Here is a 26,745-nt window from a genome sequence, read left to right as displayed (position 1 = left end):
TTATAGCTTTGTAGTATAGTTTAAATTCAGGTATTGTTATGCCTCCAGCTTTATTCTTTTTGCTCAGCATTGCTTTGGCTATGCGTGGTCTTTTGCTATTCCATATAAATGTCTGGATAGTTCTTTCCATTTCTGAGAAAAATGTCATTGGAATTTTGATGGGGGTTGCATTAAATTTGTATATCACTTTGGGTAGTATGGACATTTTCACTATGTTGATTCTTCCAATCCAAGAGCATGGGATATCTTTCCATCTTCTTGTATCCTCTCTAATTTCTCTCAGCAGTGGTTTGTAGTTCTCATTATAGAGATTTTTCACATCCTTGGTTAACTCAATTCCTAAGTATTTTATTTTTTTGGTGACTATTGTAAATGGGCAGGCTTTCTTGATTTCTCTTTCTGCATGTTCACTATTGGAGAATAGAAATGCAACTGATTTTTGTGTGTTGATTTTGTATCCTGCTACTGTGCTGAAATCTTTTATCACCTCCAAGAGTTTTTTTGTAGAGGCTTTAGGCTGTTCAATATATAGGATCATGTCATCTGCAAACAGGGACAGTTTGACTTCATCTTTTCCTATCTGGATGCCCTTTATTTCCTTCTCTTCTCTGATTGCTCTGGCTAGTACTTCCAACACTATGTTGAATAGGAGTGGTGAGAGTGGGCATCCTTGTCTAGTTCCTGTTCTTAAAGGAAAAGCTTTTAGCTTTTCCCCATTGAGGATGATATTGGCAGTGGGTTTATCATATATGGCTTTAATTATGTTGAGATACTTTCCGTCTATACCTAACTTATAGAGGGTCTTTGTCATGAATGAGTGTTGAATTTTATCAAATGCTTTTTCAGCATCTATAGAGATGATCATATGGCCCTCGTGTTTGATTTTATTAATATGGTGTATCACATTTATTGATTTCTGTATGTTGAACCAACCTTGCATCCCTGGAATGAATACCACTTGATCGTGGTGAATAATTTTACGTATGTGTTGCTGTATTCTGTTTGCTAGTATTTTAGTGAGGATTTTTGCATCTATATTCATCAAGGATATCGGCCTGTAATTTTCTTTTTTGGTTTTATCTTTACCTGGTTTTGGTATCAGGATGATGTTTGCTTCATAGAATGAGTTTGGGAGATTTGCGTCTATTTCAATCTTTTGGAATAGTTTGTAAAGAATCGGTGTCAATTCCTCTTTGAATGTTTGGTAGAATTCTGCTGTGAATCCATCTGGTCCTGGGCTTTTCTTTGTTGGGAGCTTTCTGATAACAGCTTCAATCTCCTTTATTGTTATTGGTCTGTTCAGATTTTCTACATCTTCATGGCTCAGTTTTGGGAGCTTGTGTTTGTCCAGAAATTTATCCATTTCCTCCAGATTTTCAGACTTGTTGGCGTATTGATTGATTCCTTGTATTTCAGATGAATCAGTTGTAATATCACCTTTTTCATTTCTAAGTTTTGTTATTTGCATCTTCTCTCTTCTTTTTTTTCTTAGCCATGCTAATGGTTTGTCAATTTTATTTATCTTTTCATTTTTTTTTTTTTTTTAAAAGATGACCGGTAAGGGGATCTCAACCCTTGGCTTGGTGTTGTCAGCACCGCACTCAGCCAGTGAGCAAACTGGCCATCCCTATATAGGATCCGAACCCGTAGCCTTGGTGTTATCAGCACCGCACTCTACCGAGTGAGCCACGGGCCGGCCTTTATTTATCTTTTCAAAAAACCAACTTTTTGATTCATTGATCTTTTGTATTGTTTTTTGGGTTTCAATTTCATTAAGTTCTGCTCTGATCTTAATGATTTCTTTCCATTTGCTAACTTTAGGTTTGGATTGTTCTTGTTTTTCTAGTTCTTTAAGGTGAAGTGTTAGGTTGTTCACTTGCCATCTTTCCATTCTTCTGAGGTGAGCATTTAATGCAACAAATTTCCCCCTTAATACTGCTTTTGCAGTATCCCACAGGTTTTGGTATGATGTATCATTATTTTCATTAGTTTCAATAAATTTTTTGATTTCCTGCTTGATTTCTTCGTGGACCCATATGTCATTAAGTAGAATGCTGTTTAATTTCCATGTGTTTGTATAGTTTCCGGGGTTTCATTTGTTATTAATTTCTAGTTTTAATCCATTGTGGTCTGAGAAAATACATGGGATAATTCCAATTTTTTTGAATTTATTGAGACTTGATTTGTGACCTAATATGTGATCTATCCTGGAGAATGATCCATGTGCTGATGAGAAGAATGAATATTCTGAGGTTGTTGGATGGAATGTTCTGTAGATATCTGCCAATTCCAATTGGTCTAGAGTATTGTTTAGATCTTGTGTTTCTCTGATGATTCTTTGCCTAGATGATCTGTCTAATATTGACAGTGGGGTGTTCAGGTCCCCTGCTATTATGGTATTAGTGTCTATTTCCTTCCTTAGGTCTAATAGAGTTTGTTTTATAAATCTGGCTGCTCCAACATTGGGTGCGTACATATTTATGATTGTTATGTCTTCTTGATGGATCAGTCCTTTTATCATTAAGTAGTGTCTCTCATCGTCTCTTTTTATGGTTTTTAGTTTAAAGTCTATTTTGTCAGATATAAGAATAGCTACTCCAGCTCGTTTTTCTTTTCTGTTTGCCTGGTAAATCTTTTTCCATCCTTTCACTCTTAGTCTATGTGAATCTTTATGGGTGAGGTGGGTCTCTTGTAAGCAGCATATAGTTGGGTTCTCCTTTTTGATCCAGTCAGCCAGTCTGTGTCTTTTGATTGGGGGATTTAAGCCTTTTACATTTAGAGTTGTTATTGAAAGGTGTTGATTTATTCCTAGCATTTTATTGGTTGTTTGGTTGTCTTAGGTGTCTTTTGTTCCTTGCTTTCTGATTTACTGTTTGGTTTCTGTGTTTGTTGGTTCTTTAGGTTGTAGATAGCGTTTTTTTTTTGTTGTTGTTTTTTTTTTTTTTGTCTTTTTTGTGGCCGGCACTCAGCCAGTGAGTGCACCGGCCATTCCTATATAGGATCCGAACCCGCGGCGGGAGCGTCGCCGCGCTCCCAGCGCAGCACTCTCCCTAGTGCGCCACGAGCTCGGCCCGTAGATAGCGTTTTTGTTTATTTGTTTTCTCTTCATGAATGCCATTTTTATTATACTAGTGGGTTTAGATTTTTCTTGGGTTTTTATGGCAGTGGTAGCTATTTTTCAGGAACCAAACCCAGTACTCCCTTGAGGATTTCTTGTAAAGGTGGTCGTGTGGTAGTGAACTCCTGCAGTTTTTGTTTGTCTGAGAAATATACTATTTTCCCTTCATTTCGGATGGATAGCCTTGCAGGGTAGAGTATTCTTGGCTGGCAATCTTTGTCTTTTAGTATTTTGAATATATCATCCCATTCTTTTCTAGCTTTTAGGGTTTGTGATGAAAAGTCTTATGTTAGCCTGATTGGGGCTCCCTTATAGGTGATTTGATGCTTCTCTCTTGCAGCTTTTAAGATTCTCTCTTTGTCTCTGAGTTTTGCCAATTTGACTATAACATGTCTTGGAGAAGGCCTTTTTGGGTTGAATACATTTGGAGATCATTGAGCTTCCTGGAACTGAAGATCTGTGATTTTTCCTATACCTGGGAAGTTTTCTGCCACTATTTTGTTGAATATGTTTTCAATGCAATCTCCGTTTTCCTCCCCTTCTGGAATACCCATGACTTGGATATCTGAGCGCTTAAGGTCTGATATCTCTCTCAGATTTTCTTCAATGTCTTTGATTCTTTTTTCTTTCTTTTTGTCTGCTTGTGTTATTTCAAACAGCCCATCTTCAAGTTCAGAGGTTCTCTCTTCAACTTCGACAAGCCTGGTGGTTGAACTCTCCATTGTGTTTTTTATTTCGCTGAATAACTTCTTCAGTTCAGCTAGTTCTGCTACATTTGTTTTCAGGACATTGATTTCCTTGTACATTTCCTCTTTCAGGTCCTGTATACTTTTCCTCGTTTCATCATGATGTCTAGCTGAGTTTTCTTGTATCTCATTCAGTTTCCTTAGAATTATCACTCGAAATTCCTTGTCAGTCATTTCAAGGGCTTCTTGTTCTATAGGATCTAGAGCTTGAGATTTATTATCTTTTGGTGGTGTACTTTCTTGATTTTTCGTATTTCTGGTATCTTTTCTTTGATGTTTATTCATTGTGGCAGGGGGTTTCACAGTCCACAGATCAGATGAAATGAGCAGAGTATCTTCTGTTCCACTGGGCAGTCTGATGAACACAGCAGGCAGACTCAGAGGAGATTCGGGGGCAGTGCGTGGAGTCCCTGGTCCGAGTGCGGCCGCCGCTCGTCGGCTCCAGCTCGGCTCAATATGTTGGGGCGCCTGGGTCTGGAGGGCCCTGATGTTCGGGTGAGGAGGGGCCGCCGCTGCCACTGCTGCTGCTGCCCCCGCCGCCGCGGCTCCGGTGTTGCTGGCTCTGGGCCTGGGTAGTCGCTGTCCTGCTCTGGCGCCCTTAGTGGAAGGGCCGTATGTTTTCTTTTAAGAAACATAGTTTTAGCTGTTAAGTTAGGTCTGTGATCCATTTTGAGTTAATTTTTGTGTGTGGTGTGAGGAAGGGGTTTATCTTCATTCTTTTTCATGTGAATATCCAGTTGTCCTTGCACCATTTTTTGAAAAGATATTTCTTTCCCCACTGAATTGTTTTGGCATTTTTGTTGAAATCAGTTCATTGTAAATGTGAGGGTTTATTTGTGGACTCTCAGTTCTCTTCCACTGAGCTGTATGTTCATCCTTATGCCACACTGTCTTGATTACTATATAGCTTTGTAGTAAGTTTTGAAATTGAGAAGAGTGAGTCTTCCAAGTTTGTTCTGCTCTTTCAAGATCGTTTTGGCTATTTTGGGTCCCTTGCATTTCCATATGAATTTTAAGATCAGCTTGTCAATTTCTTCAAACAAGCTCACTGAGATTTTGGTAGGGATTGAGTTGTACACCAGTTTGGGTTGTATTGCTGTATTGGCAGTATTAAGTCTTCTGATCCACGGACACAGGGTATCTTCCTTCTTGTTAAGGTCTTCTTTAAACTCTTTGAACAATGTTTTGTAATTTTTTATATGTTTTACACTTCTTTTATTAAGTTTATTCCTAAGTATTTGATTGCTTTTGATGCTATTGTAAATAGAATTGTTTTCTTAATTTTAATTATTAAATTGTTAAAATAACATGTATGTGGTAAAAAAGTCAAATAGCACACAAGACTATATAAGGAAAAGTGAATCTTCTGCCCTCCGACTCTTACTCCCACTCCCCAGAAAAATGCATTGTTAAGAATTTGTTATGTTGTATAGTTTTTCTTTTTATAAACTCTTTAAAGCTGAAGAATAGAATGGGGTATTAAACAGTACTTCCCTGTTAGCTGAAAACTTTTGACCCTTGACCTTATGTTTATTTTTTCCTCTTGAATGATTACATATAAGGTCATCCAAGCTCCCTAGTTTATTCCCTCTATATTTATAATACTTATGTTTCTTTCCTTTTTTAAAAAAATTTTTTGGCAGCTGACCGGTTCAGGGATCCAAATCCTTGTCCTTGTTCTTATAACACCATGCTCTAACCAATTGAGCTAACCAGCCAGCCATATACTTACATTTCTAAGAAAATGAGATCCTGATTATGAAGTAGGTATGATTCCTGATCTGATTCTGGTCTTCAGGGAGCAAAAAGACTTTTGGTGTGGCAGAAAGACCCGGGTGTTGGGCTGCTCATATCTGGAAGAGATTTCTTTCCCCAACTGGTCCTTGTTGGGAGAAGAAAAAAATAGTGATGTGGCTGGGAACTGGATTTGTGCCCAGGACCCCTGGCATGAGCACCAGAGGAGAGTTATTAATGATCACTGTTCCATTTCACCCTTACCCTTTCAGCTGCACTGGTATTTATCGTGGATTTCTTTTCATTTCTAATCTTTTCTGTTAACATGCTCTGAATGTGAGAGCTCAAATCGTTTGCTATATTTTGGGACAAACAGTAAATGATCAGGTTGACACCAGGTAATATCAGAGAATTAACAGATTTCAAATAGCTATTAGTGAACCTCAAGGCTAAAAGTAACACAAATAAATAGGCAAATATACGTGGTCATTAAAATCCAAGTCGGGGCTGGCCAGTTAGCGCAGTTGGTTAGAGCACAGTGTTATAACACCGAGGTCAAGGGTTCAGATCCCCTTACCAGCCTGCCACTCCACCCCTAAAAAATGCAAGTAGGCAAACAGTCAGATAATTGTGTGTTACATATTATCTTGATCTCTTTAAGCATAAGCCCTATAGCATTGTATCTATGGGAATAAATTATTAGATACATAAATTACTTTTATCTCTGAAACATCATGTTGAATTTACCAATATTACAAACAAACCCCAAAAGCTTTCTTTTTGCCATAGTTTAATTTACTAAACAATATATAAATACCTGTGAGGGAAAGGACAAATTCAAAGAGGCCCTTGAGCCCAAAATCATTTTATAAAACCACTTAAATTAAATATATTCAAGAGAGAAATTTGTATGTGAATTTTTTTTAATGGAGAGAACCAACCACCTGGGTGGAGGAGGAAGACTGTAGTGATTCAAAATATAAGCCTTAGGCTTGAAGCAGGGGAGAGTGGAGAAAGGGACTGGGGGAGGCTGGTCATAAATCAAGGTAGTGTGACTGTCCTGGACTTTCCCGCTGTCAGACAGTCAGAGGAGCAGGCACTCTGGCGACACGCCTGGAGAACCTCCCTCAGAGGTTCACTGGGCTACGGCAGAGCCACTGATAACTCTTCTTTAGACAGCAAGTGTTCAGTGCAGGCTAGCTTTATTGGTTCTGTGCCATGAACAAATTCTCTAAGTTCACTGGGCCTCAGTTTCTTTATATTTGGAATGAGGGTGGTGGTATCTGTCGCAAAGAATAGTTTTGAAGGCTAAAAGTGTTAAATGTTTTTTAATATAAGCTTATTTGTTTAGTAACAGTACAATATGTATGGTACTTTTTTTTTTTTTTTTTTTTTTTGAGAAAGCCAGTTGTCAGTGACCATGAAAAAGCTTTGGGAAGCAATCTTGCAGGCTTTAATTTCTTTCTTCTCATGCCTTCAAACAAGATTTAAAAGCTGTTTGAAATTAAACCCCAATAATAGTAGCTATTTTATTTTTTGACCTGCTATGTCTGCAGAATTTCTTTTGATGTGACAATGGCTGAGAAAAGAATTCTTTCTAAGATTTTGCAACTTCGATTATTTCTCAAAGCAGTTTGCTTATTTACCTTCCATATCCCCTTTGTTTATTGAGACAGAATTTTCTTAGCTCCCTTGAACCTGTTTCAGTGTCCTCCCTGCCATTCTGTGTCTCCATTCTGTGGCGTGAACCTGTTTCAGTGCCCTTCCCATTCTGGGTGTCTCCATTCTGTGATGTGGACTCTTTGGAGGTCAGGATTTCCCGGCATTAAGCCCACTGATACGTAGGGTGTGGCACTCCCGCTGAGCCTGGCTGGCAGCAGTCACCAGGCACTTTTGTGCCAAATAGTACTAATCCAAGCTTTTCCAAGCTACTGTAACAGTTCTTTTAAAAGCATCATCTTCTTTTCTTCTGTTCCTGTACCCCAGCTTAAAATTTCAGTAGTGGGGGTGGGAGGTGGGGTGGGGGGTGGATGGATAAGAGGTGGCTGAACCTGATTATCCTGGCTTGAAGTAAATAGCAGGAGTGATCGATTTATCAGCTTTGATCCTAGCTATTGTTTTCTATTTACCAGCCTCTCTACTTCCCAGTTAGAATTTGGTGGGACCCCTCTGAACAGCCTTCCCGAGTCCTCACCTTTAGGATACTGCCAAACAAATGTCTCCCATTCCCAATAGGGATGCTTTTGATTCTTGCCCTTCCCTGAGAGCCTCAGGCCTGGGATTGGCCACTTGGCTCTAAGCAGAGTCTCTAGCCTGGTGTTATTCATTGGTCTGTTCTGGGGAAGTAGGACTCTTGGCTGTTAAGAGGATGCTAGGGAGGGCTTCGGATAAGGAGAACGTGGTAGTGGTTCTCCTGCAAGTGGAAATCAGCAGTCCTTCATGGAAGGGCTTTTCCATAGAATACATGCATGAATGATAAAGAAGCCCTGTTTCCCCTCCCTGGATTCCCTTTATAAGAGAAGTTGCAGTTAGCTGCATTGTTCCCTCTGAATATTTCCCTTTGTTTTCATTCCTGAAGGACTGCCACCAACTCCAGTCCAGCTGCTCTATCCAGTGTCCCGATTCAGCAATGTCAAATCCCTCCAGCACCTTTGCAGATTCCGGATCCGACAGCTTGTCCGGATAGATCACATCCCGGATCTCCCACTGCCTAAGTACGATGGGGTCATTAGGGTTGGTGCAGGGAGGGAGGGTGAGTTACAGATGTCAGTGAAGACTGCAAAGCTGCTTATACAGGCAGAGCCTGGCATACAGTATTCACAGGCACCATCCTTTCACTTCTCCTGTGTCTTAGCACCCACCTCGAGAACTGTCACGTTGCAGCCAGAAGGGAGGAAGGTGTGTGTGTCAGCCTCCCTTCTGCAGTCTCCATGAAGAGTGAAGTGGAAGTGGTAAGAGTGAGGGAGACAGGGCTGAGCCGGTGGCGCACTCAGTAGCGTGCTGCGCTAGCAGCGCGGCGACGCTCCCGCCGCGGGTTCGGATCCTATATAGGAATGACCGGTGCACTCCCTGGCTGAGCGCCGGTCACGAAAAAAAAAAAAAAAAAAAAAGAGTGAGGGAGACAGAACTATAATAAGTGAGAAAATGAGAATTTCATTACATAGAGAGTTTTCCATGTAGTCTCAACCATATAGGGAATGAAGAGTTGAACAAAGGTGGTATTTTTTTAATATTCTATATAAATAGCACTGTGTGTGTATCCCTCTTGTTTGTTTTTCCACAGACCTCTGATCTCTTATATCCGGAAGTTCTACTACTATGATCCTCAGGAAGAGGTATATCTGTCTCTAAAGGAAGCACAGCTCATTTCCAGACAGAAGCAAGAGGTGGAACCCTCCACGTAGCGAGGGGCTCCTGCTGGTGGCCACCAAGGGTATGAGCTCTCTCTGCCTTGCTCTCCAGCCACACGTCTTCTAGGGCAGTTATCATGCATTGAGCCTTGTCCCCCACTCCTCCCCACTCCCTGTGTATATCCCTGATCTAGGCATCTGCCCATATTGTTACCACATCTGATAATGGAGTCCCCAAGGGGCATATACCCCATTGGGAGAAAAGCAGACAGACACAAAAGGCTTAAAGAATATTTGCCAAGCAACATGCCAGCTAATTACCGAATATAAATAAGGAGGAGGGCACACCACTGTAGCTAAGTGTGCAACCTTCTCTCAAACTTACTTTGGCTGATCTCCCTGATATTGCACAAATGATAGATAAAGTGGAAAACCAAAGGGGAAGAAAACCATCAAAAGGAATGCAAACATGCCTTTAATTGCAGTAGGCATTGCACTTCAGTGAGATCTCCTCCATGTCCCACAGCTTGGAATAAGGGGATGAGGAAAAATAGTCTGCTGTCTATTTGGAGTTCCATTTGGGCCATTGCAGAGTAAATCATTCAAGAAAATAAATGAATTAACTAAGCAGTGGACTGTTCTCCCGCTGCTACACTGAGTTGTACTCATTTGTTTTTCCATAAAATACCTTAGAATACTGGTTTGTGCAGATGAATTCTAATTAGCCTTTTAAGCTGTGTTAAAGTGAACATTACAAGGTAGAGGCAAGTATGGAGCACAGCTGCCAGAGTTGTGACTTCGGTGGTGTTAGGATGAGCAAGATTTCACATTCTAGTATCTATTGCGATGTTCAATGACCCCTGTCTTTCTAAGCACTGAATATGTCTTCTATTCCTCAGTCCCGACCCCCACACAAAACAAACTACGGGAAAAAAACCCACAGGAGCAACATTCTTAGAGTGCAAAGGACGCTTTCAGCTCTCCACCCTCTCTGCTGTCTTCATAGTGAGAGAGAGTGACAACTGGTGTTTGTGTCCCATGGGTTTTCTTTAGCCATGGCTAAGGTGAACCTAGCTGCATGTCTTCTCTTGGCTCCAGTGGTCCATTATCCTGAGCTATTGTGGGAAAACATGTAAGCTGGACTAATAAAGATTAGCAAGAGGAGAAGGAATGAAAAAGAAAGACCAAGAAATGGTAACTCTGGGAGTCTGTGGAGTTTTAAACTTAAAGGATCCTGGAATAGGTATACAATCCCTTCTGCAAATTGTGTGCCTTGGAAGTGACTCCTACAACGTCTAAGTGCTCTTATGTCTAGGGGATTTCACCGCATGCTGGCTTTGCAGTTGAGATGAGGGTGGGAAGGTAGAGGGGAACTAGGGAGGTTCATCTATCTGACCGCACCATTGAGTAATCAGGACCCTCAGTTAGAGCACCACTTCTGTGGGTGCTGTGCCCGAGGAAGAACCATTTAAACACGAACACAGAGAAAGGCCTCAGGGTGGTGGGGGCTCCACACTTCATCATATGGAGAATAAGTGAATGGACAAGAAATATGATTTACCTGGAGCAGAGAAGTTTTAGGGTGGGATAGCTAAAAAGTATTTGGTGGGTTTGCCTAGAGAAGAGTGGTTAAGCTTATTCTGTGTGGTTCTAGGGCAGGACAAAGTCTAAAGTGATATAAGTTGCAAGGAGTTAGGTTTCAGTCCAACTTTAGAAGAACATTTTTAACAGAGAGAGTCCAAAAATGGGATGGTTTTCCTCAAGAGTTTTCATTCAGCAGATACCTGCATATTTGTTAAGTATGCTTTGTGAATTGGGAATATAGGGCCAACAAGACAGTCAAAGGCCCTTTCTCACTGAGCTTCCCTTACAGGGAAAGACAGGCAGCAAACATGTAAATAAACGAATAGGCTAATTTCAGGTGATTATACATGTTAGGAAGATAAAACTGAAGTTTAGTGATTAGTGATGGAGTACTGCTCAAGTTTGGATGATCAGGAAAGGCCTCATGAGGAGGTGACATTTCAGCTGAGATCTGAATATCAAGGAGTCAGCCATGGGAGGATCTGGGAGCACAGCATTCTGGACAAGGGGACCTGTAAGTGTAAAGGCTCCACCTAAGATGGGAAGGAGCATGATATGATCAGGTATAGGCCAGAAGGTAACCATTTGTCATGAGTGTTGGGGCAGTCATATACTGACAGAGGTTTGAACTGGACTCCAGGGTCCCTTTCTGCTGTGCCATTAAGATTGTTACCTGTAGCAAAAAATAAGTATAATGTTAAGTATGCTCCTGATTTAGACTCTGAAACCTCTTGAAAAAGGGGAAGTAACACTTCCCAAAGGAAAGTTCTTTAAGTAGTGAAATTTGGCCCTTGTTCTTGTTGGTCAGGGTGATTGTAATTTAGTTCTGAATGACCCACTTTGTCTGTGTATGCTGTTACCTGGGGAATTTCATGCCAGGTGCTTGGAATCAGGGTACAGAGTAATAGCCACACCAGTGCCTATCTCAAGTCAGAAGGTAGAAGTTGCACTGGCCTTTGTGATTCCATGTCAACACTTTTCAGTAGCCTGAAGCTGCAAAGACCTAGCTCTGTTTCTAGTCAGGCTCACAAGGGGTTACTCCAGGGGCTCGGTTCCCTTTTTAGTCCCTGGAGCAGGTGGGCTCAGGGAAAAAGTGGAGGAAAAGGTGTGTGGGAAATTAAGGGGTAAGAAAAAAAGAAAGAGAATTTAGGTAAAGTGGTGGGATATATTTATTAGTTGTTTCAGGATCTTATTTTGGTGTCCAAGTCACAGGCTACTCAGAACCCCCCCCCCCCCCCACGACAAAGGCCATTCCTACATCTCCAGCCAGCTGCAGTATTTGTGGAAGCAGCTGGCTGTCCAGGTTCCACTCTCCTTTTGAGCTATTCTGCTTTACCTCCAGTGGCTGGGCTGTTCTTTCACTCCATTTTGGTTCTACTCTGTTGAACTGTTCTAATTTTTTTTTTCTTTTTTGCCTAGGCATTTGGTTGCCAAGCTCCAGTTTTGAAGAACCAAATGAAGCTACCATGAAAAGAAGAGTGAGAAAAAACAAGACTGAAGAGGAAGGGCTGGGATTCTCTGCGCAGACTTTGGTATCCCTATGCAGCCCTGGGGCTTAGAAGAAGCCCACAGCCATACTCCTGGGTGGGGGTTCCACTGTCCACGTCCACCCCTGTGGTATCCTGGAACTGGATAAGCTCCTTGAAAAACTGGAAAAAGTCTCAACACTGTTTCTTTTTAGAAGTTTTGTTTTTGGTATTGCATTTCTTGAAAACTCAACCTCGAAGGCAGCTGGGGTTTGTGCCTGTTGGATTGGAAGTGGTGCAAAGGGTGAGCAGGTCCAAAGGAGTGGGAGGAGAGGAGACAGTGGCTCAGCTGGTGCCAAAGGCAGAGTTAGTCTTCACCGTGGACTTCGAAGAAGGGAGGAGGAGCCAGAGAAGCACAAAACAGGATCAGAAGTGTCCAAGGGAAGGAGAGTCTGCTTCCCATTGCCGTGGGTTAGTTTCAGTAGGAGCAGGAGGGAAAGGAGGGTGGGTGGTCTCAAAGAGAAGATTACTGGGTAAAAACTGGCAAATGGCTTTTGCTGGGGGAAGTAGTGACTCCTCAAATTCTTTCCTTTTAAGGTTTAGAAACCTGACTTCAGAATCACCTCTCATGGAAGCTGTATTAGTTTTGTTTTACTAAATTCCTTAAGCTCTCTGACCTGAAGTTAACCCCGTTCTTCTACCACCCTCAACTGGGTCCCCCTTGAGATAACTGTACATTTCACTCTGGTCATGGTAACATTATTCCTGTTGCTTCCGCCAGCTGTCAAGGCAGTAGTATTTCTCATCACCTGAGCAGTTCAGAGCTCTAGTCACAGGCTACTGAGGTTAATGGAGCACGCTTCCAGATTCTTAATGGCAAACCATACCCATGACTTAGGAGTTAGTGTTACCTCCGTATGTCTGTCAGCTAGTGAGAGGAAGTGTGGAGGAAGGTGAGAAATGAAACCATTGATTGTAGTTGCACTCTTCCCAGAGAAAGCTCCCTAGTAACTCAGCCCTAATGGGATTTCCTTAAATCAGAGGGGGATAGCACCACAGCTCATGTTTTTAGGTTTATCATTGGGTCAGGAGGTAGCAAGGGCCTTTTTATTTTCCAGTGTTATTCTAGCAACCCACACATTTCCTGAGTCAGATCCTGTTTGCCCTCCATTAATTGGGAAGTCTGTCAGATGCTGATTTGAGAGCTGCCTGTCTTCCAGGTGGATGTGGAAAAGGGGAGAGAAAAATGCCAGTGCTTTCAACGGTCTATTTCTGCAGCTGGCCATTGCCAAGTCTTATGATGTTATGAGTTTGCTTTCCTGTAGAGTTTCTTTGGGAAGATGTTTGCTACTGAGATGTGACCATTGAGCTGCTGGGTCTTTATTACTCTTCTATAGTAAGTGTTCCATGAGACTGTTTTTTGGTGTCCTGTCTGCCTCATCTCACAAGATAAATAATATTGTCAGGTTTGTGGTTTCCTGATGGTATGGGGTGAGGTCCCAGTGTCTTGGTAGTTTATAGGATTGCCTCATTGGAAGTATTGGTCATCTGCCTGATGTCCTGCATGGAATGAAGAGTCTTCTTCCTTGTAGCTGATCAGGGAGGAACCGTGCATCATTACCTAGCTGTAAAGAGGTAGCTCACACAATGAGCTTTGCAGCTTATGTGCAACCCACCTCTGATTTGTCATGTGGTGCCTCTTCTCTCTTTGGTTTCCATGGCAGTATTACCAACTAGGTAGGATTATGATCCCAGAAATTGGTTTAACCTGTGAGTCTTGCCTCTTGAGGGTGCAAGTAACTTGCCATCTTATGGAAAAGTGCTGCCCCACTGTAGAGCCTGAAGTCTGGAATCCATTGATATCCTCCAGTGTCTGATATGCAGCTACTTGGGATCTCTTCTTTTTTCCATTTCAGCCACCCATAATTTTTGAGTTATTTTTTAGTTGTGTGTTTCCCTGGTTCTGGATACTGTGGAAAATATGAGAGGTAGAAGACATCTCTGGCCTCAGGGAGCTTTTAGGTGACTGCCACACATGAAGCAGTTGGAAAATGACTCACTGTGGCAGAGAGTCAAGGACTGTCTTTAAAGATGTTTAGAGTGGGTAAGATCAGGGTACACCAGCTGGTCTGGGAAAGCTCTGTGGCGATGAGGCTTTGAGTTGTAAGCAGGACAGTGAGATGAGAAAACAAGTGAACAGAAGTGAGGAAGCAGAAATCTGCATGGTGTGTACTCAACAGTGCACAGCCCCGTTCAAATAAAGGATTCTTTTTTAAAGACTTCTTTTTCAGACCATAACTTCTTTTTCTAGACTGTAACTTCCCAATCATCAGGCAGTTGTGAATGCTGAGGGGTTATGATGGTGAGGTGGAGCCAGAGCCAGAAGTCAGTAGGGCTCCTGGCCATTGCATTGGACCTCACTGTTGTCAGCTCAGGCCGTGTGAGGGGGCAGAGCCCCTGCACCCCCAGTGGTACTGGGGTTTCTACTGGAGAATTCATATTCTCAGGTACAAAAACCAAACCAACTGAGGAGGCGTGAGTGAGCCAACTGCACGCCCCACCTTTCTCTTCCTGGGGAGGGCAGTGTTCAACTGTGTCTGTGCTTTAGTCACGGAGCCTCATCCTTACTCAATAGAGTGGGCTGCAAAACAGGGCAGTGCAGGAGGAGGCAGCCTCTGTGGGCTTGGTGTTTGTGCCTGCGTGGGCGGCCTTGGGGAGAGCACAGTGGGCAAGGGTGAGGAGGAGTGGGCAGCGCAGTTGTGGCACGCACCTGGCGAGCATGAGCAGAGCAGGGGCAGCGAGCAGTGGGCAGCACTCACCCTTCACCTCTCGGCCAGCCCCCCCCACTTTGCCAGTGCTGTGCAGTGCTCATTGAAAGGCAGTCTACAGAGGGAACCTATTCCTTTCTGGTGGTTGTATTTTGAAGCCGCAAACTGGAAATGGTTCTCACTTCTAGGGCCCTGCCGTTGATTTCTAAGCTGTGGTCTGGTGATGTCAGTACCCTCAGGCCCTGCGTTTGTAACCTTCACTAATTCATGACTGATCTACCGTAACCTTGCTCAGGACGGGTGTGAACCAACGTGAGCTAGTGACAACTACTGCTACAGCTTGCTGTCACTTGAACACATGTGCTATGTTGGGAGCACAGGAGTAGGGGCTTTGGTGTGGGGGACTAGTAAGTGGGTGACAACTGGCTCTTAGCAGTTTGAGACCATTGGTGATGATCTTGGCCTGGTCACCTGCCCATGCCTAGTTAAAGCAAATGTAGTACCCTGGAACCTGAGCCGTGGACAGCAGCACCAGCCTCCTGAGAAGGAAGGTTTGGCAGGGAGCTCAACTCCACAGTTTGTACTCCTTTCTTCTTTCCTACTTTTCACTTAGGCTGACTATGTAAGCCCCTTCTTGAGGTTAGGAATGACACGGAGATAGCTGCAAATGTCCCTACAATGTACATTCAGGAAGAACTGGGGAGAGGGGGGTGGTTATGGTTCCCAGATCCAGGTGTGAGAGACTGGAGTAGCATCAAAAGTGCCCTGGGGTACCAGCCTTGTCAGCCCTTATCCCTGGGCCCCCAGAAGAGCATGGCCTGCTTGAAGCCCTCTGGTCCCAGCAGGAAGTGGAGATGGGAAGAATTTTTTCCTTAGGTTAGATCCTTCCCTTCCCCACTGCCTTTATCTTAGCTTTTGAGCCCTGAAGTTAGAGGACTAGGCATTGGGATGTAGCTTTATGGCTGCTGAAAGGAGGTCTGAAGAGAGAGAGAGAGAGAGAGAGTGTGTGTGTGTGTGTGTGTGTGTGTGTGTGTGTGTGTGTCTTCCTTCATTTGCAGAAGTCGTGTGTGTGCTTGTCTGTGTGTGTGTGTGTGTCTTCATTTGCAGAAGTCGTGTGTGTGTGTGTGTCTTCATTTGCAGAAGTGTGTGTGCTTGTCTGTGTGTGTGTGTGTGTGTCTTCATTTGCAGAAGTCTTGTGTGTGCTTGTCTGTGTGTGTGTGTGTGTGTGTCTTCATTTGCAGAAGTCTTGTGTGTGCTTGTCTGTGTGTGTGTGTGTGTGTGTCTTCCTTCATTTGCAGAAGTCGTGTGTGTGCTTGTCTGTGTGTGTGTGTGTGTCTTCCTTCATTTGCAGAAGTCGTGTGTGTGCTTGTCTGTGTGTGTGTGTGTCTTCCTTCATTTGCAGAAGTCGTGTGTGTGCTTGTCTGTGTCTGTGTGTGTGTGTCTTCATTTGCAGAAGTCGTGTGTGTGCTTGTCTGTGTGTGTGTGTCCATTTGCAGAAGTCTTGTGTGTGTGCTTGTCTGTGTGTGTGTGTGTGTCTTCCTTCATTTGCAGAAGTCGTGTGTGTGCTTGTCTGTGTGTGTGTGTGTGTCTTCATTTGCAGAAGTCGTGTGTGTGTGTGTGTGTCTTCATTTGCAGAAGTCGTGTGTGTGTGTGTGTGTCTTCATTTGCAGAAGTGTGTGTGCTTGTCTGTGTGTGTGTGTGTGTGTGTCTTCATTTGCAGAAGTCGTGTGTGTGTGTGTGTGTGTGTCTTCATTTGCAGAAGTCTTGTGTGTGTGTGTGTGTGTGTGTGTCTTCATTTGCAGAAGTCTTGTGTGTGTGTCTGTGTGTGTGTGTGTGTCTTCATTTGCAGAAGTCTTGCCACCAGTTGGGGTGTTGAGGGCATCTCTATTAGGGGTAGACCCAGCGTTTGTTTTCTACTTTTTAGAGAATGACATGCCCCCTGTCCGTAAGGGAGGAGCTTTTGAATTAGACATTTTCCCTATGGGAATCCTCTGTTTGGTTTGTGGGAATGGGGGGAATGGATAAGTGATTTTTATCTCTAATTGTCAACGCAGCTGTTCTTACACTGAATTTGTGCTATTGCATACATGTAGCCATCTTTCTTTTCACTGCAGCAGTGTTTATCAGTAGTTCAAAATGATTTATTTGCTCCTGGGGAGTAAAACCTTTTTTATTAAAAAAAGAAAAAGAAAAAAAAGAAATGTGTGCTCCCCCCGCCCCCCACTATGATAGCTATAGGATTATTGGACCACAGAGGTCAAGTCTGCAAGTCCCCATGGTAGATTCCATATCCTGTTTGACATTGGAGCCTTCGTCCTCAGCACAAAGTGACAGGAGGCCTTGAGAAATTTGAGAGCAAAGTCTTGGGAGGAGTGAGATGGGGGTTAGATCATAGAGACAGGCACTGGGTACTCAAGTACTACAGTTATAAAAAAGAGTAAGGAGTTGTATTTAAAATATTGATTCCCTAATCTGCCAGAGAAAGACCTTTCTTTACATGCAGATTTCATGTTGTCTTTGTCCTTTCCATTGCTTTTTGACCCTCCTGGTAGGTGTTACCCAGTTTCTTCCTGTTTCCCTTCCTGTCTTTTCTGCACCTTCTCCCATCCCTTCCCACTTCCACCTACCTCTGGGGAAGCCAGTCCTGCATGCTGAGTTTGTGACATGCCTTCACTCCTGTTACATCTTAGAGGGTACCTGGAACTGCTCCCTTCCCCTCTCCTACCCCCACCCTCCTTGGCAGTGCCAAGAGACATCAAGGGGCAGGCAAAGAGCAGCCAGCCGTGGTGGGGAGTGTGAATGTTTGGTAGCAGCTGGACTGCGATCATGGTTGTTCCTGAAGATGGAGTGTAAGGAAAACTTAGGACACTCTTCATCAGAATTCAGGATAATTACAAACCACACAGCCCTGCTCAAGCTGTGTCCTTGGCACCCTCACCAGCTCAGGTGGAGGGAGGGTTCGTCTGACCACTCCATCTCTGGTGCTTGCTTGAACAGGAGTCTGCCCCTCACTGTTAGGCCCAGAACCTTGTCCAAGGGACAAGCAGGATCCAGGCACTGCTCTGTGGTTGGCTGGTCGTTGCAATGCCCAGACTGGTGCTGGCAGTGGCACAGCCTCTGCTGTACATTTTTGCTGGTTTTTAAGAAACTCAGTGAAGAGGGGTGCCATTCTGGGCTCAGGGTGGTTGCCAGTTCTTTATGAGGAGTGGAGCCACATACACCTGCAACCACTTCTGTCCTCTAGCCAGTCCTGCCCTCCTCCAAGCCAAAGCGTGGCCTGGCTTTTGTCTTCCCATTTAGTTTTCCTCCTTTACTCTCCCGTTTTGTGCTTAATTTATTAAAATAATTGCTGTATAATTTATTTTCATAAACTATAAAAAATTACTAAATGTTTAAAATAGACTTGCAGGCCAATCTTAAATGGGGTGGGAGGGTCTGAGGGTGGGATGGGGAACGGGAAAGATGTTTTGATATAAACAAAACAAATGCACTTTGGCTGTGTTTCGGTATTTTTCTGGGGCTAGAGGGGATGGGTGTTGGGATGTCCCTATAGATTAGTTCCAGAATGGGGTGTCTGTATATATTGTAATAATAGGCATGTTTGACTCTCGTAAAGGGACAGTAGTAGCTGCTGCAGGTCCTGTTTGGAAACCCCATGTACAATTCCCAGTTTTTTGTAAGTGTCAGTGCGGGAGACATTTGACTCTTGTGTTTGTATCTCCTTTTTATGATTGCTGTACCAACCCATGTCTTTTTGGGGAGGGGTGAAATGAGATTTGAAATAAAAATGTTTAGAAATTATTTTATGTTATTTGAGTTTGTTTTCCAATCTCTCTCCCTTCTCATGGCTCCTCACCCACCCCGTAGGGTCAGATGACCCACCCCCTGGGAACAGGGGATCACTGTGATGTGATCTTGTCAGAATTAGAGATGTTGGAAAATTCTGTTGCTCAAAGCTACCTTCTTCCCTAGGAGTGTGGGAGAATTCCAGAGAGCTTTCTGGAGCCAAGTGCCTGTGGCCTCTCTGTTTTGGTGAGCAGTGGTGTTGGGCTCTACCTAGGGAGAGTTCCTATTTTACCGCAGTAGTCATTGCTAATATTTTCATGTTTCACCTGCATCCCTCCTGCGATATCCCTAGCCCATTCCATCTTGAGCTGTGCTCTTTGGAGAAAAAAGGACCAGATATCTTCCTCTGGTTGGCAACTGTGTCCCCTCTTCACTTTCCCACCCAGTCTCCCTTCAAGTCCCCTACTTAGAAGACCAATGTACCACCCTGATGCATTTTTGGGAATTGTCTGCAATTTCCCTGCATCCTTAGAGGGAAGCATGCTGAGTGAAATGGAACTCTAATTCTCAGGGGTTTCATTTGCATAGGCCTGATAAGAAGGAAGGAATCTTGAGATCCCTGCTAGCCCCAGTCAGTCCATTCACAAATCATGGGTCAATGTTATGATGAAACAGTATCATATCCATTCTGATAGCCATACTTTGATATCATTAACTCCTGATTAAAGTTGAAGGGCTAAAGCTGGGATACTGAAAAAATGCAGACCACCAGGGCACTACTCATTTCTCCGGCTCTGATCCACTGTTGTACCAGGGGTCTAATCAGACCTATGTTTGCCTCCTTCGTAAGTAGGCCAGAGAACTCATCTAAACAGCCTTCCAACAGCAGCTCCCCACTTCAGGTGGCCAGACGGGAGTTCCAGACCAGTACTGTCACCCAGACATCGACACAGCAGCAAAGTTTATTGGTGCTGGAGCTGCTGCAGTTGGTGTGGCTGATTCAGGGGCTGGCATTGGAGTGGTGTTTGGCAGCTTGATCACTGGCTATGCCAGGAACCCGTTTCTCAAGCAGCATCTCTTCTCCTACGCCATTCTGGGCTTTGCCCTTTCTGAGGACACGGGGCTTTTCTGTTTGATGGTCGCCTTCCTCATCCTCTTCGCCATGTGAGGCTCTGTGGGTGTCACCTACCTGTCCCTGCTGCTTCAACTCCATGCCATTCCTGGTGCTGCAGTGTGCTAAGCTTTACCATTAAACACAACATTTCTCTAAAACAAACAAAAAAATAAAAAGAATTAAAAGATAATATGAATTTTCCATGAACTTTTTGAAGACCCCTCGCAAGTGGCACTCTGGTTGCACTGTCTGACCTGAAGTCCCCAGACAATAGCATCCCCTCTCCTGCCACTCTACCTTTCCTCATGCTGTTCCCTCTGCCTGGATGACCCTTACCTGTCACCCTCTCCATCCGCTAAACTCCTGCTCATCCTTCAAGGCCGTGCTCCAGGTTCACTGTGGAATTTTTAGTAGCCTCTGCTGGCCAAACAAATACCTCTGTCCTCTGTGAAGACATTTGTTCATAGATCTCTGTCCGCTTGCTTGACTGTGACCTCTGTGAGGGTCAGAGCCTGTGTCCTGGTCATCTCTCTCCCTACCCGCAGGGCCTGCGCCGTTGAATAGATGTGCCAAGGTGGTGGTGAGCTAGGGAACAGGATCAGCCCCCTCCCAGGAATAGTGCTTATTTTCCTCAGTCTCTAGTCAGCCAGTCCTTGAACCTGGGTCTTTGTGCTTCACACAGGACAACCTGACTGTGTAGAGGTGGAGTTTTTTAGTCACTAAATGTCAGTCTTCTACAGAATTTTCTCAAGGGATTGAAATGGTGGTGGTTGGAATGGAGTATGAATGATGTGATACAGCTGTAACTCAAGGATGACAGAGTTGTCACTGCCCTCTGGATGGAAAATGTTGCCGATCTAGGGTCAGCAAGCTTTGTCTAGTGACCAGAGGTTGCACCAAACTCCTTGCCAACCCCTGCTGAGTTCTCACGTAACAGACACCCTGCTTTACACAGAGCTAAAAACAAAACAATAACTCTAAAGAAAAAATAGGAGCTCAGCTCAGGCACCCTTCTTCACATCGTGGGCTTCTCATCTCATCCTAGGGGGGTCAAGGCCTGGCTTTGCTCCTGCCCCGCTTCTGAGAAACTTTGTTTTATTTCTGCGCCTTTATTCTGAAGATTGAGGGGTGATGGGCCAGATGGGGGAATAGGAGAAACTAGCTAGGTTTATACTGGGAGAGAAAAATAAGTGTGGGATAGTAATGGCTGAGCTTGGGGGAGCTGGGAAGGTCTGGAATGGGACGAGAGAGCCTTTGGCAATAGCTATCCTGTGTGAGAGACTGACAGTTACAGTAAGAAGTTTCACTGTGCACTGGGTGTCATCTCCTGGCACCCCTTCTCTGCAGCTGCCATCCTCTTCCCACGCCCTGGTATTGTTGAAAAAAGTGCAATAGAGGTAGACATTGTTTTTCTGGATACAGGTCCAATCCTTCTTGGAATGCGACATCGTATGTAGATGTGACTGTAGGCCTGGCTTCAGAAATGTTCAATTTCTCTTGCACATGGAGAGCGGGCTTCGTGTCTTGCTCATCTTCCACGATGGCCCTACCCCCACAGCTCAGCCCTGTGCCTACCACACCAAGAGATGCCACCATGAGTGTTGGTGAAAACCATGGAGTAGGTCAGAGACAGAGGCAGGCCAGGAGGGGAGGTGGCAGTGGGGAAAGGTCGTCTGGGCTGGAATCACCTTTGGGCCTGAATGGGGGGGCAACCATACTGGAATGGGAATTTACATGGGAACAATTTTCAGCAATGCTGGTGAGGGCAGAACCCAGAATGTACCGTGGAGGCTGGAGGAGAGACAGCAGTGTGCGGCACAGTGCTGCTCAGCAGGGGTGTGGTGAACTCGAATCACCTGGGCGCCTTTTCACACCCCAGACTAAGACACCCTCCTTGAAGCTCAAGGGGGGAGAGCAGTGGTAAAGGTAGCAGACAAGCTTCTCGGATGCATCTTGTGGATTCTTTGCTTCGTTCCCATGCCTGCGCCTCCTTGTTCACACTCCTGGGGACCTGGACCTGGCCCAGGATTTGCAGGCCCGAGTTTGCGTTTCCGGCTCTGCTTCCTACTGGTTTGTGAGATCTTGGGCAGTTTATTTATGCTCTCTCGGTTGTTTCCTCCTCTTTTAAAAGGGGGAGAGTATTATTACTCACCTCATGTGTGATTAAATGAGATCATGCATGTAAAATGCCTGGTACATTTCGAGCACTCAGTAAATAGCCCTGGGCACTGATTATGATCATTATTACTAGTGGTTTGTTGAAGAGAAGGACTGAGAGCTTCTGGCCTTTCCAAAGGCAGAAGGAAGAAGGAAAAGACCTCAGGAGCCCCCTAGCTGGAGGCTGCAGAGAGGGCGGGGCTGTAGGGAGGAGGAGGAGGGAGAGGAAGTTGCTTCCAGGTAGGGTAGGGCTCTGGTGCTGGTGGTGGAAGTGGGTGAAGCCTGGTGACTTGCCGGGTGACTTGCCGGGCTTCTCCTGCCATCTAGTGGCTCCTCTGGGCTAGGCCACCTGGCTGTCCCTCAGGTCTGGGCAGTGGTGGGGCAAGGCTGGGCTTCGTTATTCCCAAACGCAGTATCTCCAGTCCTCCCCTGCTGCCTCCATTTAATGCCTTGTCCCCTCAGAGACCCTGACCCCTGAGACATCCTCCACCTGGCCCTGGCATGTGAGAGAGACAAGACCCCTCTCTCTAGGTGGGGGAGAGTGGGAAGCCTTTGTTCTCTTGGCTCCCAGGCAGAGTGGGGAGCCGAGGCAGACACCCCAGAAGATGCCACCTCATGTCCCTCATGAAGAGGGGGGTGACCCCGCTGACTTGATGACGGCTAATGGGAGATTCTGGGGCTCCAGACCCCAGCAGTGTCTGCCTTGGGTTCTATTTAATTCTAGAAATATGTACTATTTTGTGCAGACCCTGGGTTAGGGTTCTCCTGAGCCTTCCCAGCCCACCTCCTCTGGAGGATTTTGCCCTTTTTGTCTCCAGGATGAGAAGGGAGGAGGACAGAGACCTGCAGCCCAGGGCCTGCTGGCGAAGAGCCCGGTGGGGGCCTTGGAGACAACTTGGTGTCTGAGTCTCTCATCACATTCCCCCGTGGGGAGGTGCCCTCCCCTCTGAGGAGGCTGCCTAGAATGATGTCCTAGTTGCATCATGTCTAACTGCTGATTCTAAGGTGGCTGTTACTTCTTGGGGAAGGGTCTGACCCTGGGTGAGGGGTTTCAGGAGACCAGGAGCCACATGAAGGAGACACATATTGGCTGCAAATCAGGGTCAGGTGTCACAGGCCCCTTGTGTCCTCCCTGCTGCCCACTGCCCTCCCCAGCCTCTACACCCTTTCCCTCTCTCAGGGCCTTGCAGCCTCAGCTGCACCAGCCCGGATTGCATCATTCCTGGCTTTGTTCTCAGAGCAGCAGGTGCAGGAGTGGGGCCCGCTGCCCGCCACCCCCCTTCCCGCTCATCAACTTCCACTCCCTCCTGGGTAATCCTCCTTCCTCCCTTCCTAGGCCCATGGCACCCCAGGAGTTGCCTGCCCTGCCCGTGGCTCTCCCTCCCTTTCCACCTTTTTCCTGATCCCCCGGGAGCCCTGGAAGCTATGGGGGCAAAGGGAATGAGGTGGGGGATGGGGGACAGGAGCAGCAGCAGCCTGGAAGCTGCCTTCTTTCATTGCTTCTGTCCCCCACCTGGCTGAAAGCAGGTACCACCCCAAAAGGAACACCTGGTTGTAGCCAGGGTATGGCCTCCCGGAATTTGGGGACGAGGTCAGAAGTTGTCACTTGCTAAACTAAAGCTAATAACAATCAATATAAGATGAATGTATTCAGCCCTTTGTAGAAGGTACTTAACTTTTTTTTTTTTTTTTTTTTTTTTTTTTTAAAGATGACCGGTAAGGGGATCTTAACCCTTGACTTGGTGTTGTCAGCACCACACTCAGCCAGTGAGCGAACCGGCCATCCGTATATGGGATCCGAACCCGGGGCCTTGGTGTTATCAGCACCGCACTCTACCGAGTGAGCCACGGGGCCGGCCCAGAAGGTACTTAACTTTTACTAATCGTTTATGTGCCTGCTAGTGACCAAGCATTTCATACTCACATTCTCAGTTAGTTTTTGGACAGCTCTGTGAGGTGGTACTATTATCATTCCTGGTTTACAGATGAGGAGAGCTGGTGGGAATGCTTGCCCAAGACCGCTCAGCTCCTAAATGGCAGACCTGGGACTGGAATCTTGGTCTGTCTGTAGTGTGACTTGAAGCCTCTCAAAGAGAGGTTTGAAAAATATGATGCTAAACAGACTTGGACATTTTTTTTTCTTTACCCTCTAAAAGGAGGTTTGCAAAGTAAGGGACTGTCTGTCCCCAGAGATGCTGATCTGGCCCTGAGGAATAGACTCCTACTAGCCAAAGTCGTGGTGGCTAGATTGCTAAACTGAAATGCTATTTTATCAACTCCTTATCAAGAGGCAAGAGTGTCTTTTAATTTTATCAAGGAGATCAAATAAGATACATATCAAGTGACCTGGGCTGGGCCCTGCCCCCACTCCCCACTGCTGTATCTCTGGGACAATGCTGTTGCTGAAGGTTTGTAGGAGGGCAGGAGTGTCAGGAAAGAGGGAGGACTGGGGGTCTGAACATACGAACCCTGCAGGCTGGGGCAGAGACAGTGGGTGGTACCATCCCTTCCCTTTACAGGGACTCTACTTGCAAAGCTTCCTGTGGTGCTCAGAGTGTGTTGATAAAATAGCACTGCAGTTTAGCAATCTAGCCACCATGAATTTGGCTAGTAGGAGTTACTCCTCAGAGCCAGATCAGCATCTCTGGGGACACAGTCCCTTACCTTGCAAGCCCAACACCAGACCTTAAGTCTGGCCAACCAGCAGCTGTTTTAGAGGCCCAGTATGGGCTGCTGCTGCTGCCACCTCCTTGTTTTCACTTCATCAGCACTGAAAGAGGACCAGAGGGAAACCAACTGAAAAGAATGGAGCCTGGCTTCCAAAGCCAAGGCCAGCTCCACCATGGCCTGGGAGAGGCCGGTGCAGGGTCAGGAGGACGCACTTGCTGGCTGGCACTCTTCTACATCTCCTGTCTCTTTAGCCCTGGACAGGATCCCTCCGTCTGAAGGGACAAAGGGCCCCATTGACCCCATGGTCTTGTGACCCCACCCAAGTCTGTCTCTCCCTCCCCAGGCAGCCAGCAGAGCCCTTGGGTAGCCGACAGGGGCCATGAGGCCACAGAGAAAGCATGGCAGAGAGGGGCTGCAGTTAGCTGGGTGGAGAAGACTGGGAGCACATGGGCAATGCCCACCAGATCCCCACCAGGGGCAGCCAAAGGTGAGGGGCTCCAGAGAGTCCTGGCAGCAGTCCGAGGAGCAAAGCAGCAAATACCCCACAGGGCCAAAGCATGGGAGGGCCAGGGGAGTCCAACTTCAGCCCCAAAACAAGCTGTCTAGGAGTTCAGGGCCTTCCCAGCCCGCATTCTTGCCTCCCTGCCCCCAGCATGCCCCCTACACCCAGCCTATAAAGCCCCCTTTGTTTGGCCCACTGAGGATCTTAACTCTTCCCAACTCAGCTTCCCTGCCCCCTTCTCCCTCACCCTCTGATGCCTAACAAAGAGGCAGGACTCAGCAAGAAGTGGCCTGGGGGTTTGGGCAGTCAGCCCCTGTACCTTGATGTCCCCACCTTACTGCCCGCCTCAGGGCAGGTTCATTTCCACCTGTCCACTGAGGACTCCACGCCCCTGCCTTGGGCAGCATGCCCGCCTCTCACATGCCTGTTCATGTGATGCCCCTCTCAGTTTGGCCCTGCCCTGTCAGGGGGCAGTGGGCAGTCAGCAACCCTGATGAGTGGTATCAGTGGGGGAAGGAGTCTTTTTGCCACCACCTTGGTCTTCAGAGTGAGTGGTCCCACTGCCCACGAATCAGGATCCTGGGTGGTATCTGGGGGTCAGATGCCCCTTCTCCGGTAGTGGACAAGGAGGTCAACCCCACCCCCTGCTTGGCACATGCCTGGGGCATGGCACACTGGGTGGGAGACAGGAATCTCCATCTCTGTTCCCCACCCCCAGGCGAGGGCTTCCAACACATTTGAATACAGGCTGGACCCTGGCAGCAGGGAGTAGCCCCTCCCAGCCAGCTCCCCGTCCTCATGATCTCCCGGGTGCGTGGGGGTGTGGGGGGGCACAGTGTCTCTCTGTGTTCCAGTCTGTGGGTATCTCTGGCCTGCTCTCAGACAACCCTTAAAGAGGGGCATCAGCCTGCGAAGCAGTCAGTCTGGGCAATGGGGTCAGCTCTGTCATCAAGCCGCCGTGTGACCTCGGGCAAGCCCCGCTCTGGCCCCTGTAGAATGAGGGGTGGGGCCCTTGCGACTCTGTGCCCCGGGACAGGCCGAAGAGCGGGTGGAGACGGGGATGAGCCCTGGAAGTGCGCGGGGCGTGCGTGCCTGAGGTGCGAGTGAGGGCGCGCGCGGCGTGCGACCGCGTGTGAGTGGTGTGCCCGCCGGTGCACGTGCCTCCCGGGCCGGGCGGGGTGCGGAGGGGAGGGGGCGGGCGAGGGGCGGGGCCGGCGGGGCGCCGCGGGGAGGGGAGCTCCGGGCGCTCGGCGGCCGCCGGGTGCAGCTGCCGGGACAGGGCCCATGGAGGGGCGGTCGCCCCCTGCGCCCCCCGGGGCCGGCGCGGCGCGGACCGCGTAGCTGGGCGCAGCATGGAGCAGGTGAGCGGGCGCGGGTGCGTGTCCGAGGGCGGAGGGCTGGGGGCTTCTGACGGGTAAGGGTGGGCGCGCCGAGAGCGAGGGGGCCCCCGCCACCGCGGGAGGGGTTGGGGCACTGGAGCTCCTGGCGGGCGGGGCCGGGGCTGCGGGGAGGGATGGGGCTGGTGTGACACAGAGCTGGCGTACACGCACACACACACGCTGTCCCCCCATCACTGACACCCAGGGAGGCGCAGCGCAGCCGGCGTACACTGCCTCTCTCCTCACCCTCCTTCCAGAAGGAGAGGACCGCATTTAGAAGCCCCATGCCCACTCAGTAAGGTCCCAGCCCCTGCTGTCTGAACCTAGGCCTCAGGGGGCTGCAGGCTCTGCAGAATGAAGGGGTGACACAA

General features: G+C 46.8%; 1 protein-coding gene and 1 pseudogene across 2 annotated transcripts in view; both read left to right on the top strand.

The window, feature by feature from the left end:
• Nucleotides 1-18,567, top strand: part of SOCS7 (suppressor of cytokine signaling 7) — a 45,149-nt gene extending 26,582 nt beyond the window's left edge. For both annotated transcript variants that reach the window (XM_063109333.1, XM_063109332.1), the window contains 3 exons: nucleotides 8,177-8,312; nucleotides 8,882-9,031; nucleotides 11,952-18,567. In XM_063109333.1, the coding sequence (XP_062965403.1) occupies nucleotides 8,177-8,312; nucleotides 8,882-9,002 (257 nt within the window). In that variant the 3' untranslated portion in view covers nucleotides 9,003-9,031; nucleotides 11,952-18,567. The remainder of the gene's footprint in view (nucleotides 1-8,176; nucleotides 8,313-8,881; nucleotides 9,032-11,951) is intronic.
• A 743-nt stretch (nucleotides 18,568-19,310) lies between these two features.
• On the top strand, nucleotides 19,311-19,800 carry LOC134387077 (ATP synthase F(0) complex subunit C1, mitochondrial-like; annotated as a pseudogene).
• The last annotated feature ends 6,945 nt before the right edge of the window (nucleotides 19,801-26,745 follow it).

The sequence above is a fragment of the Cynocephalus volans genome, chromosome 10 (assembly GCF_027409185.1).
Source record: "Cynocephalus volans isolate mCynVol1 chromosome 10, mCynVol1.pri, whole genome shotgun sequence".
NCBI lineage: Eukaryota > Metazoa > Chordata > Mammalia > Dermoptera > Cynocephalidae > Cynocephalus > Cynocephalus volans.
This window is presented reverse-complemented; position numbering and strand designations above follow the sequence as displayed.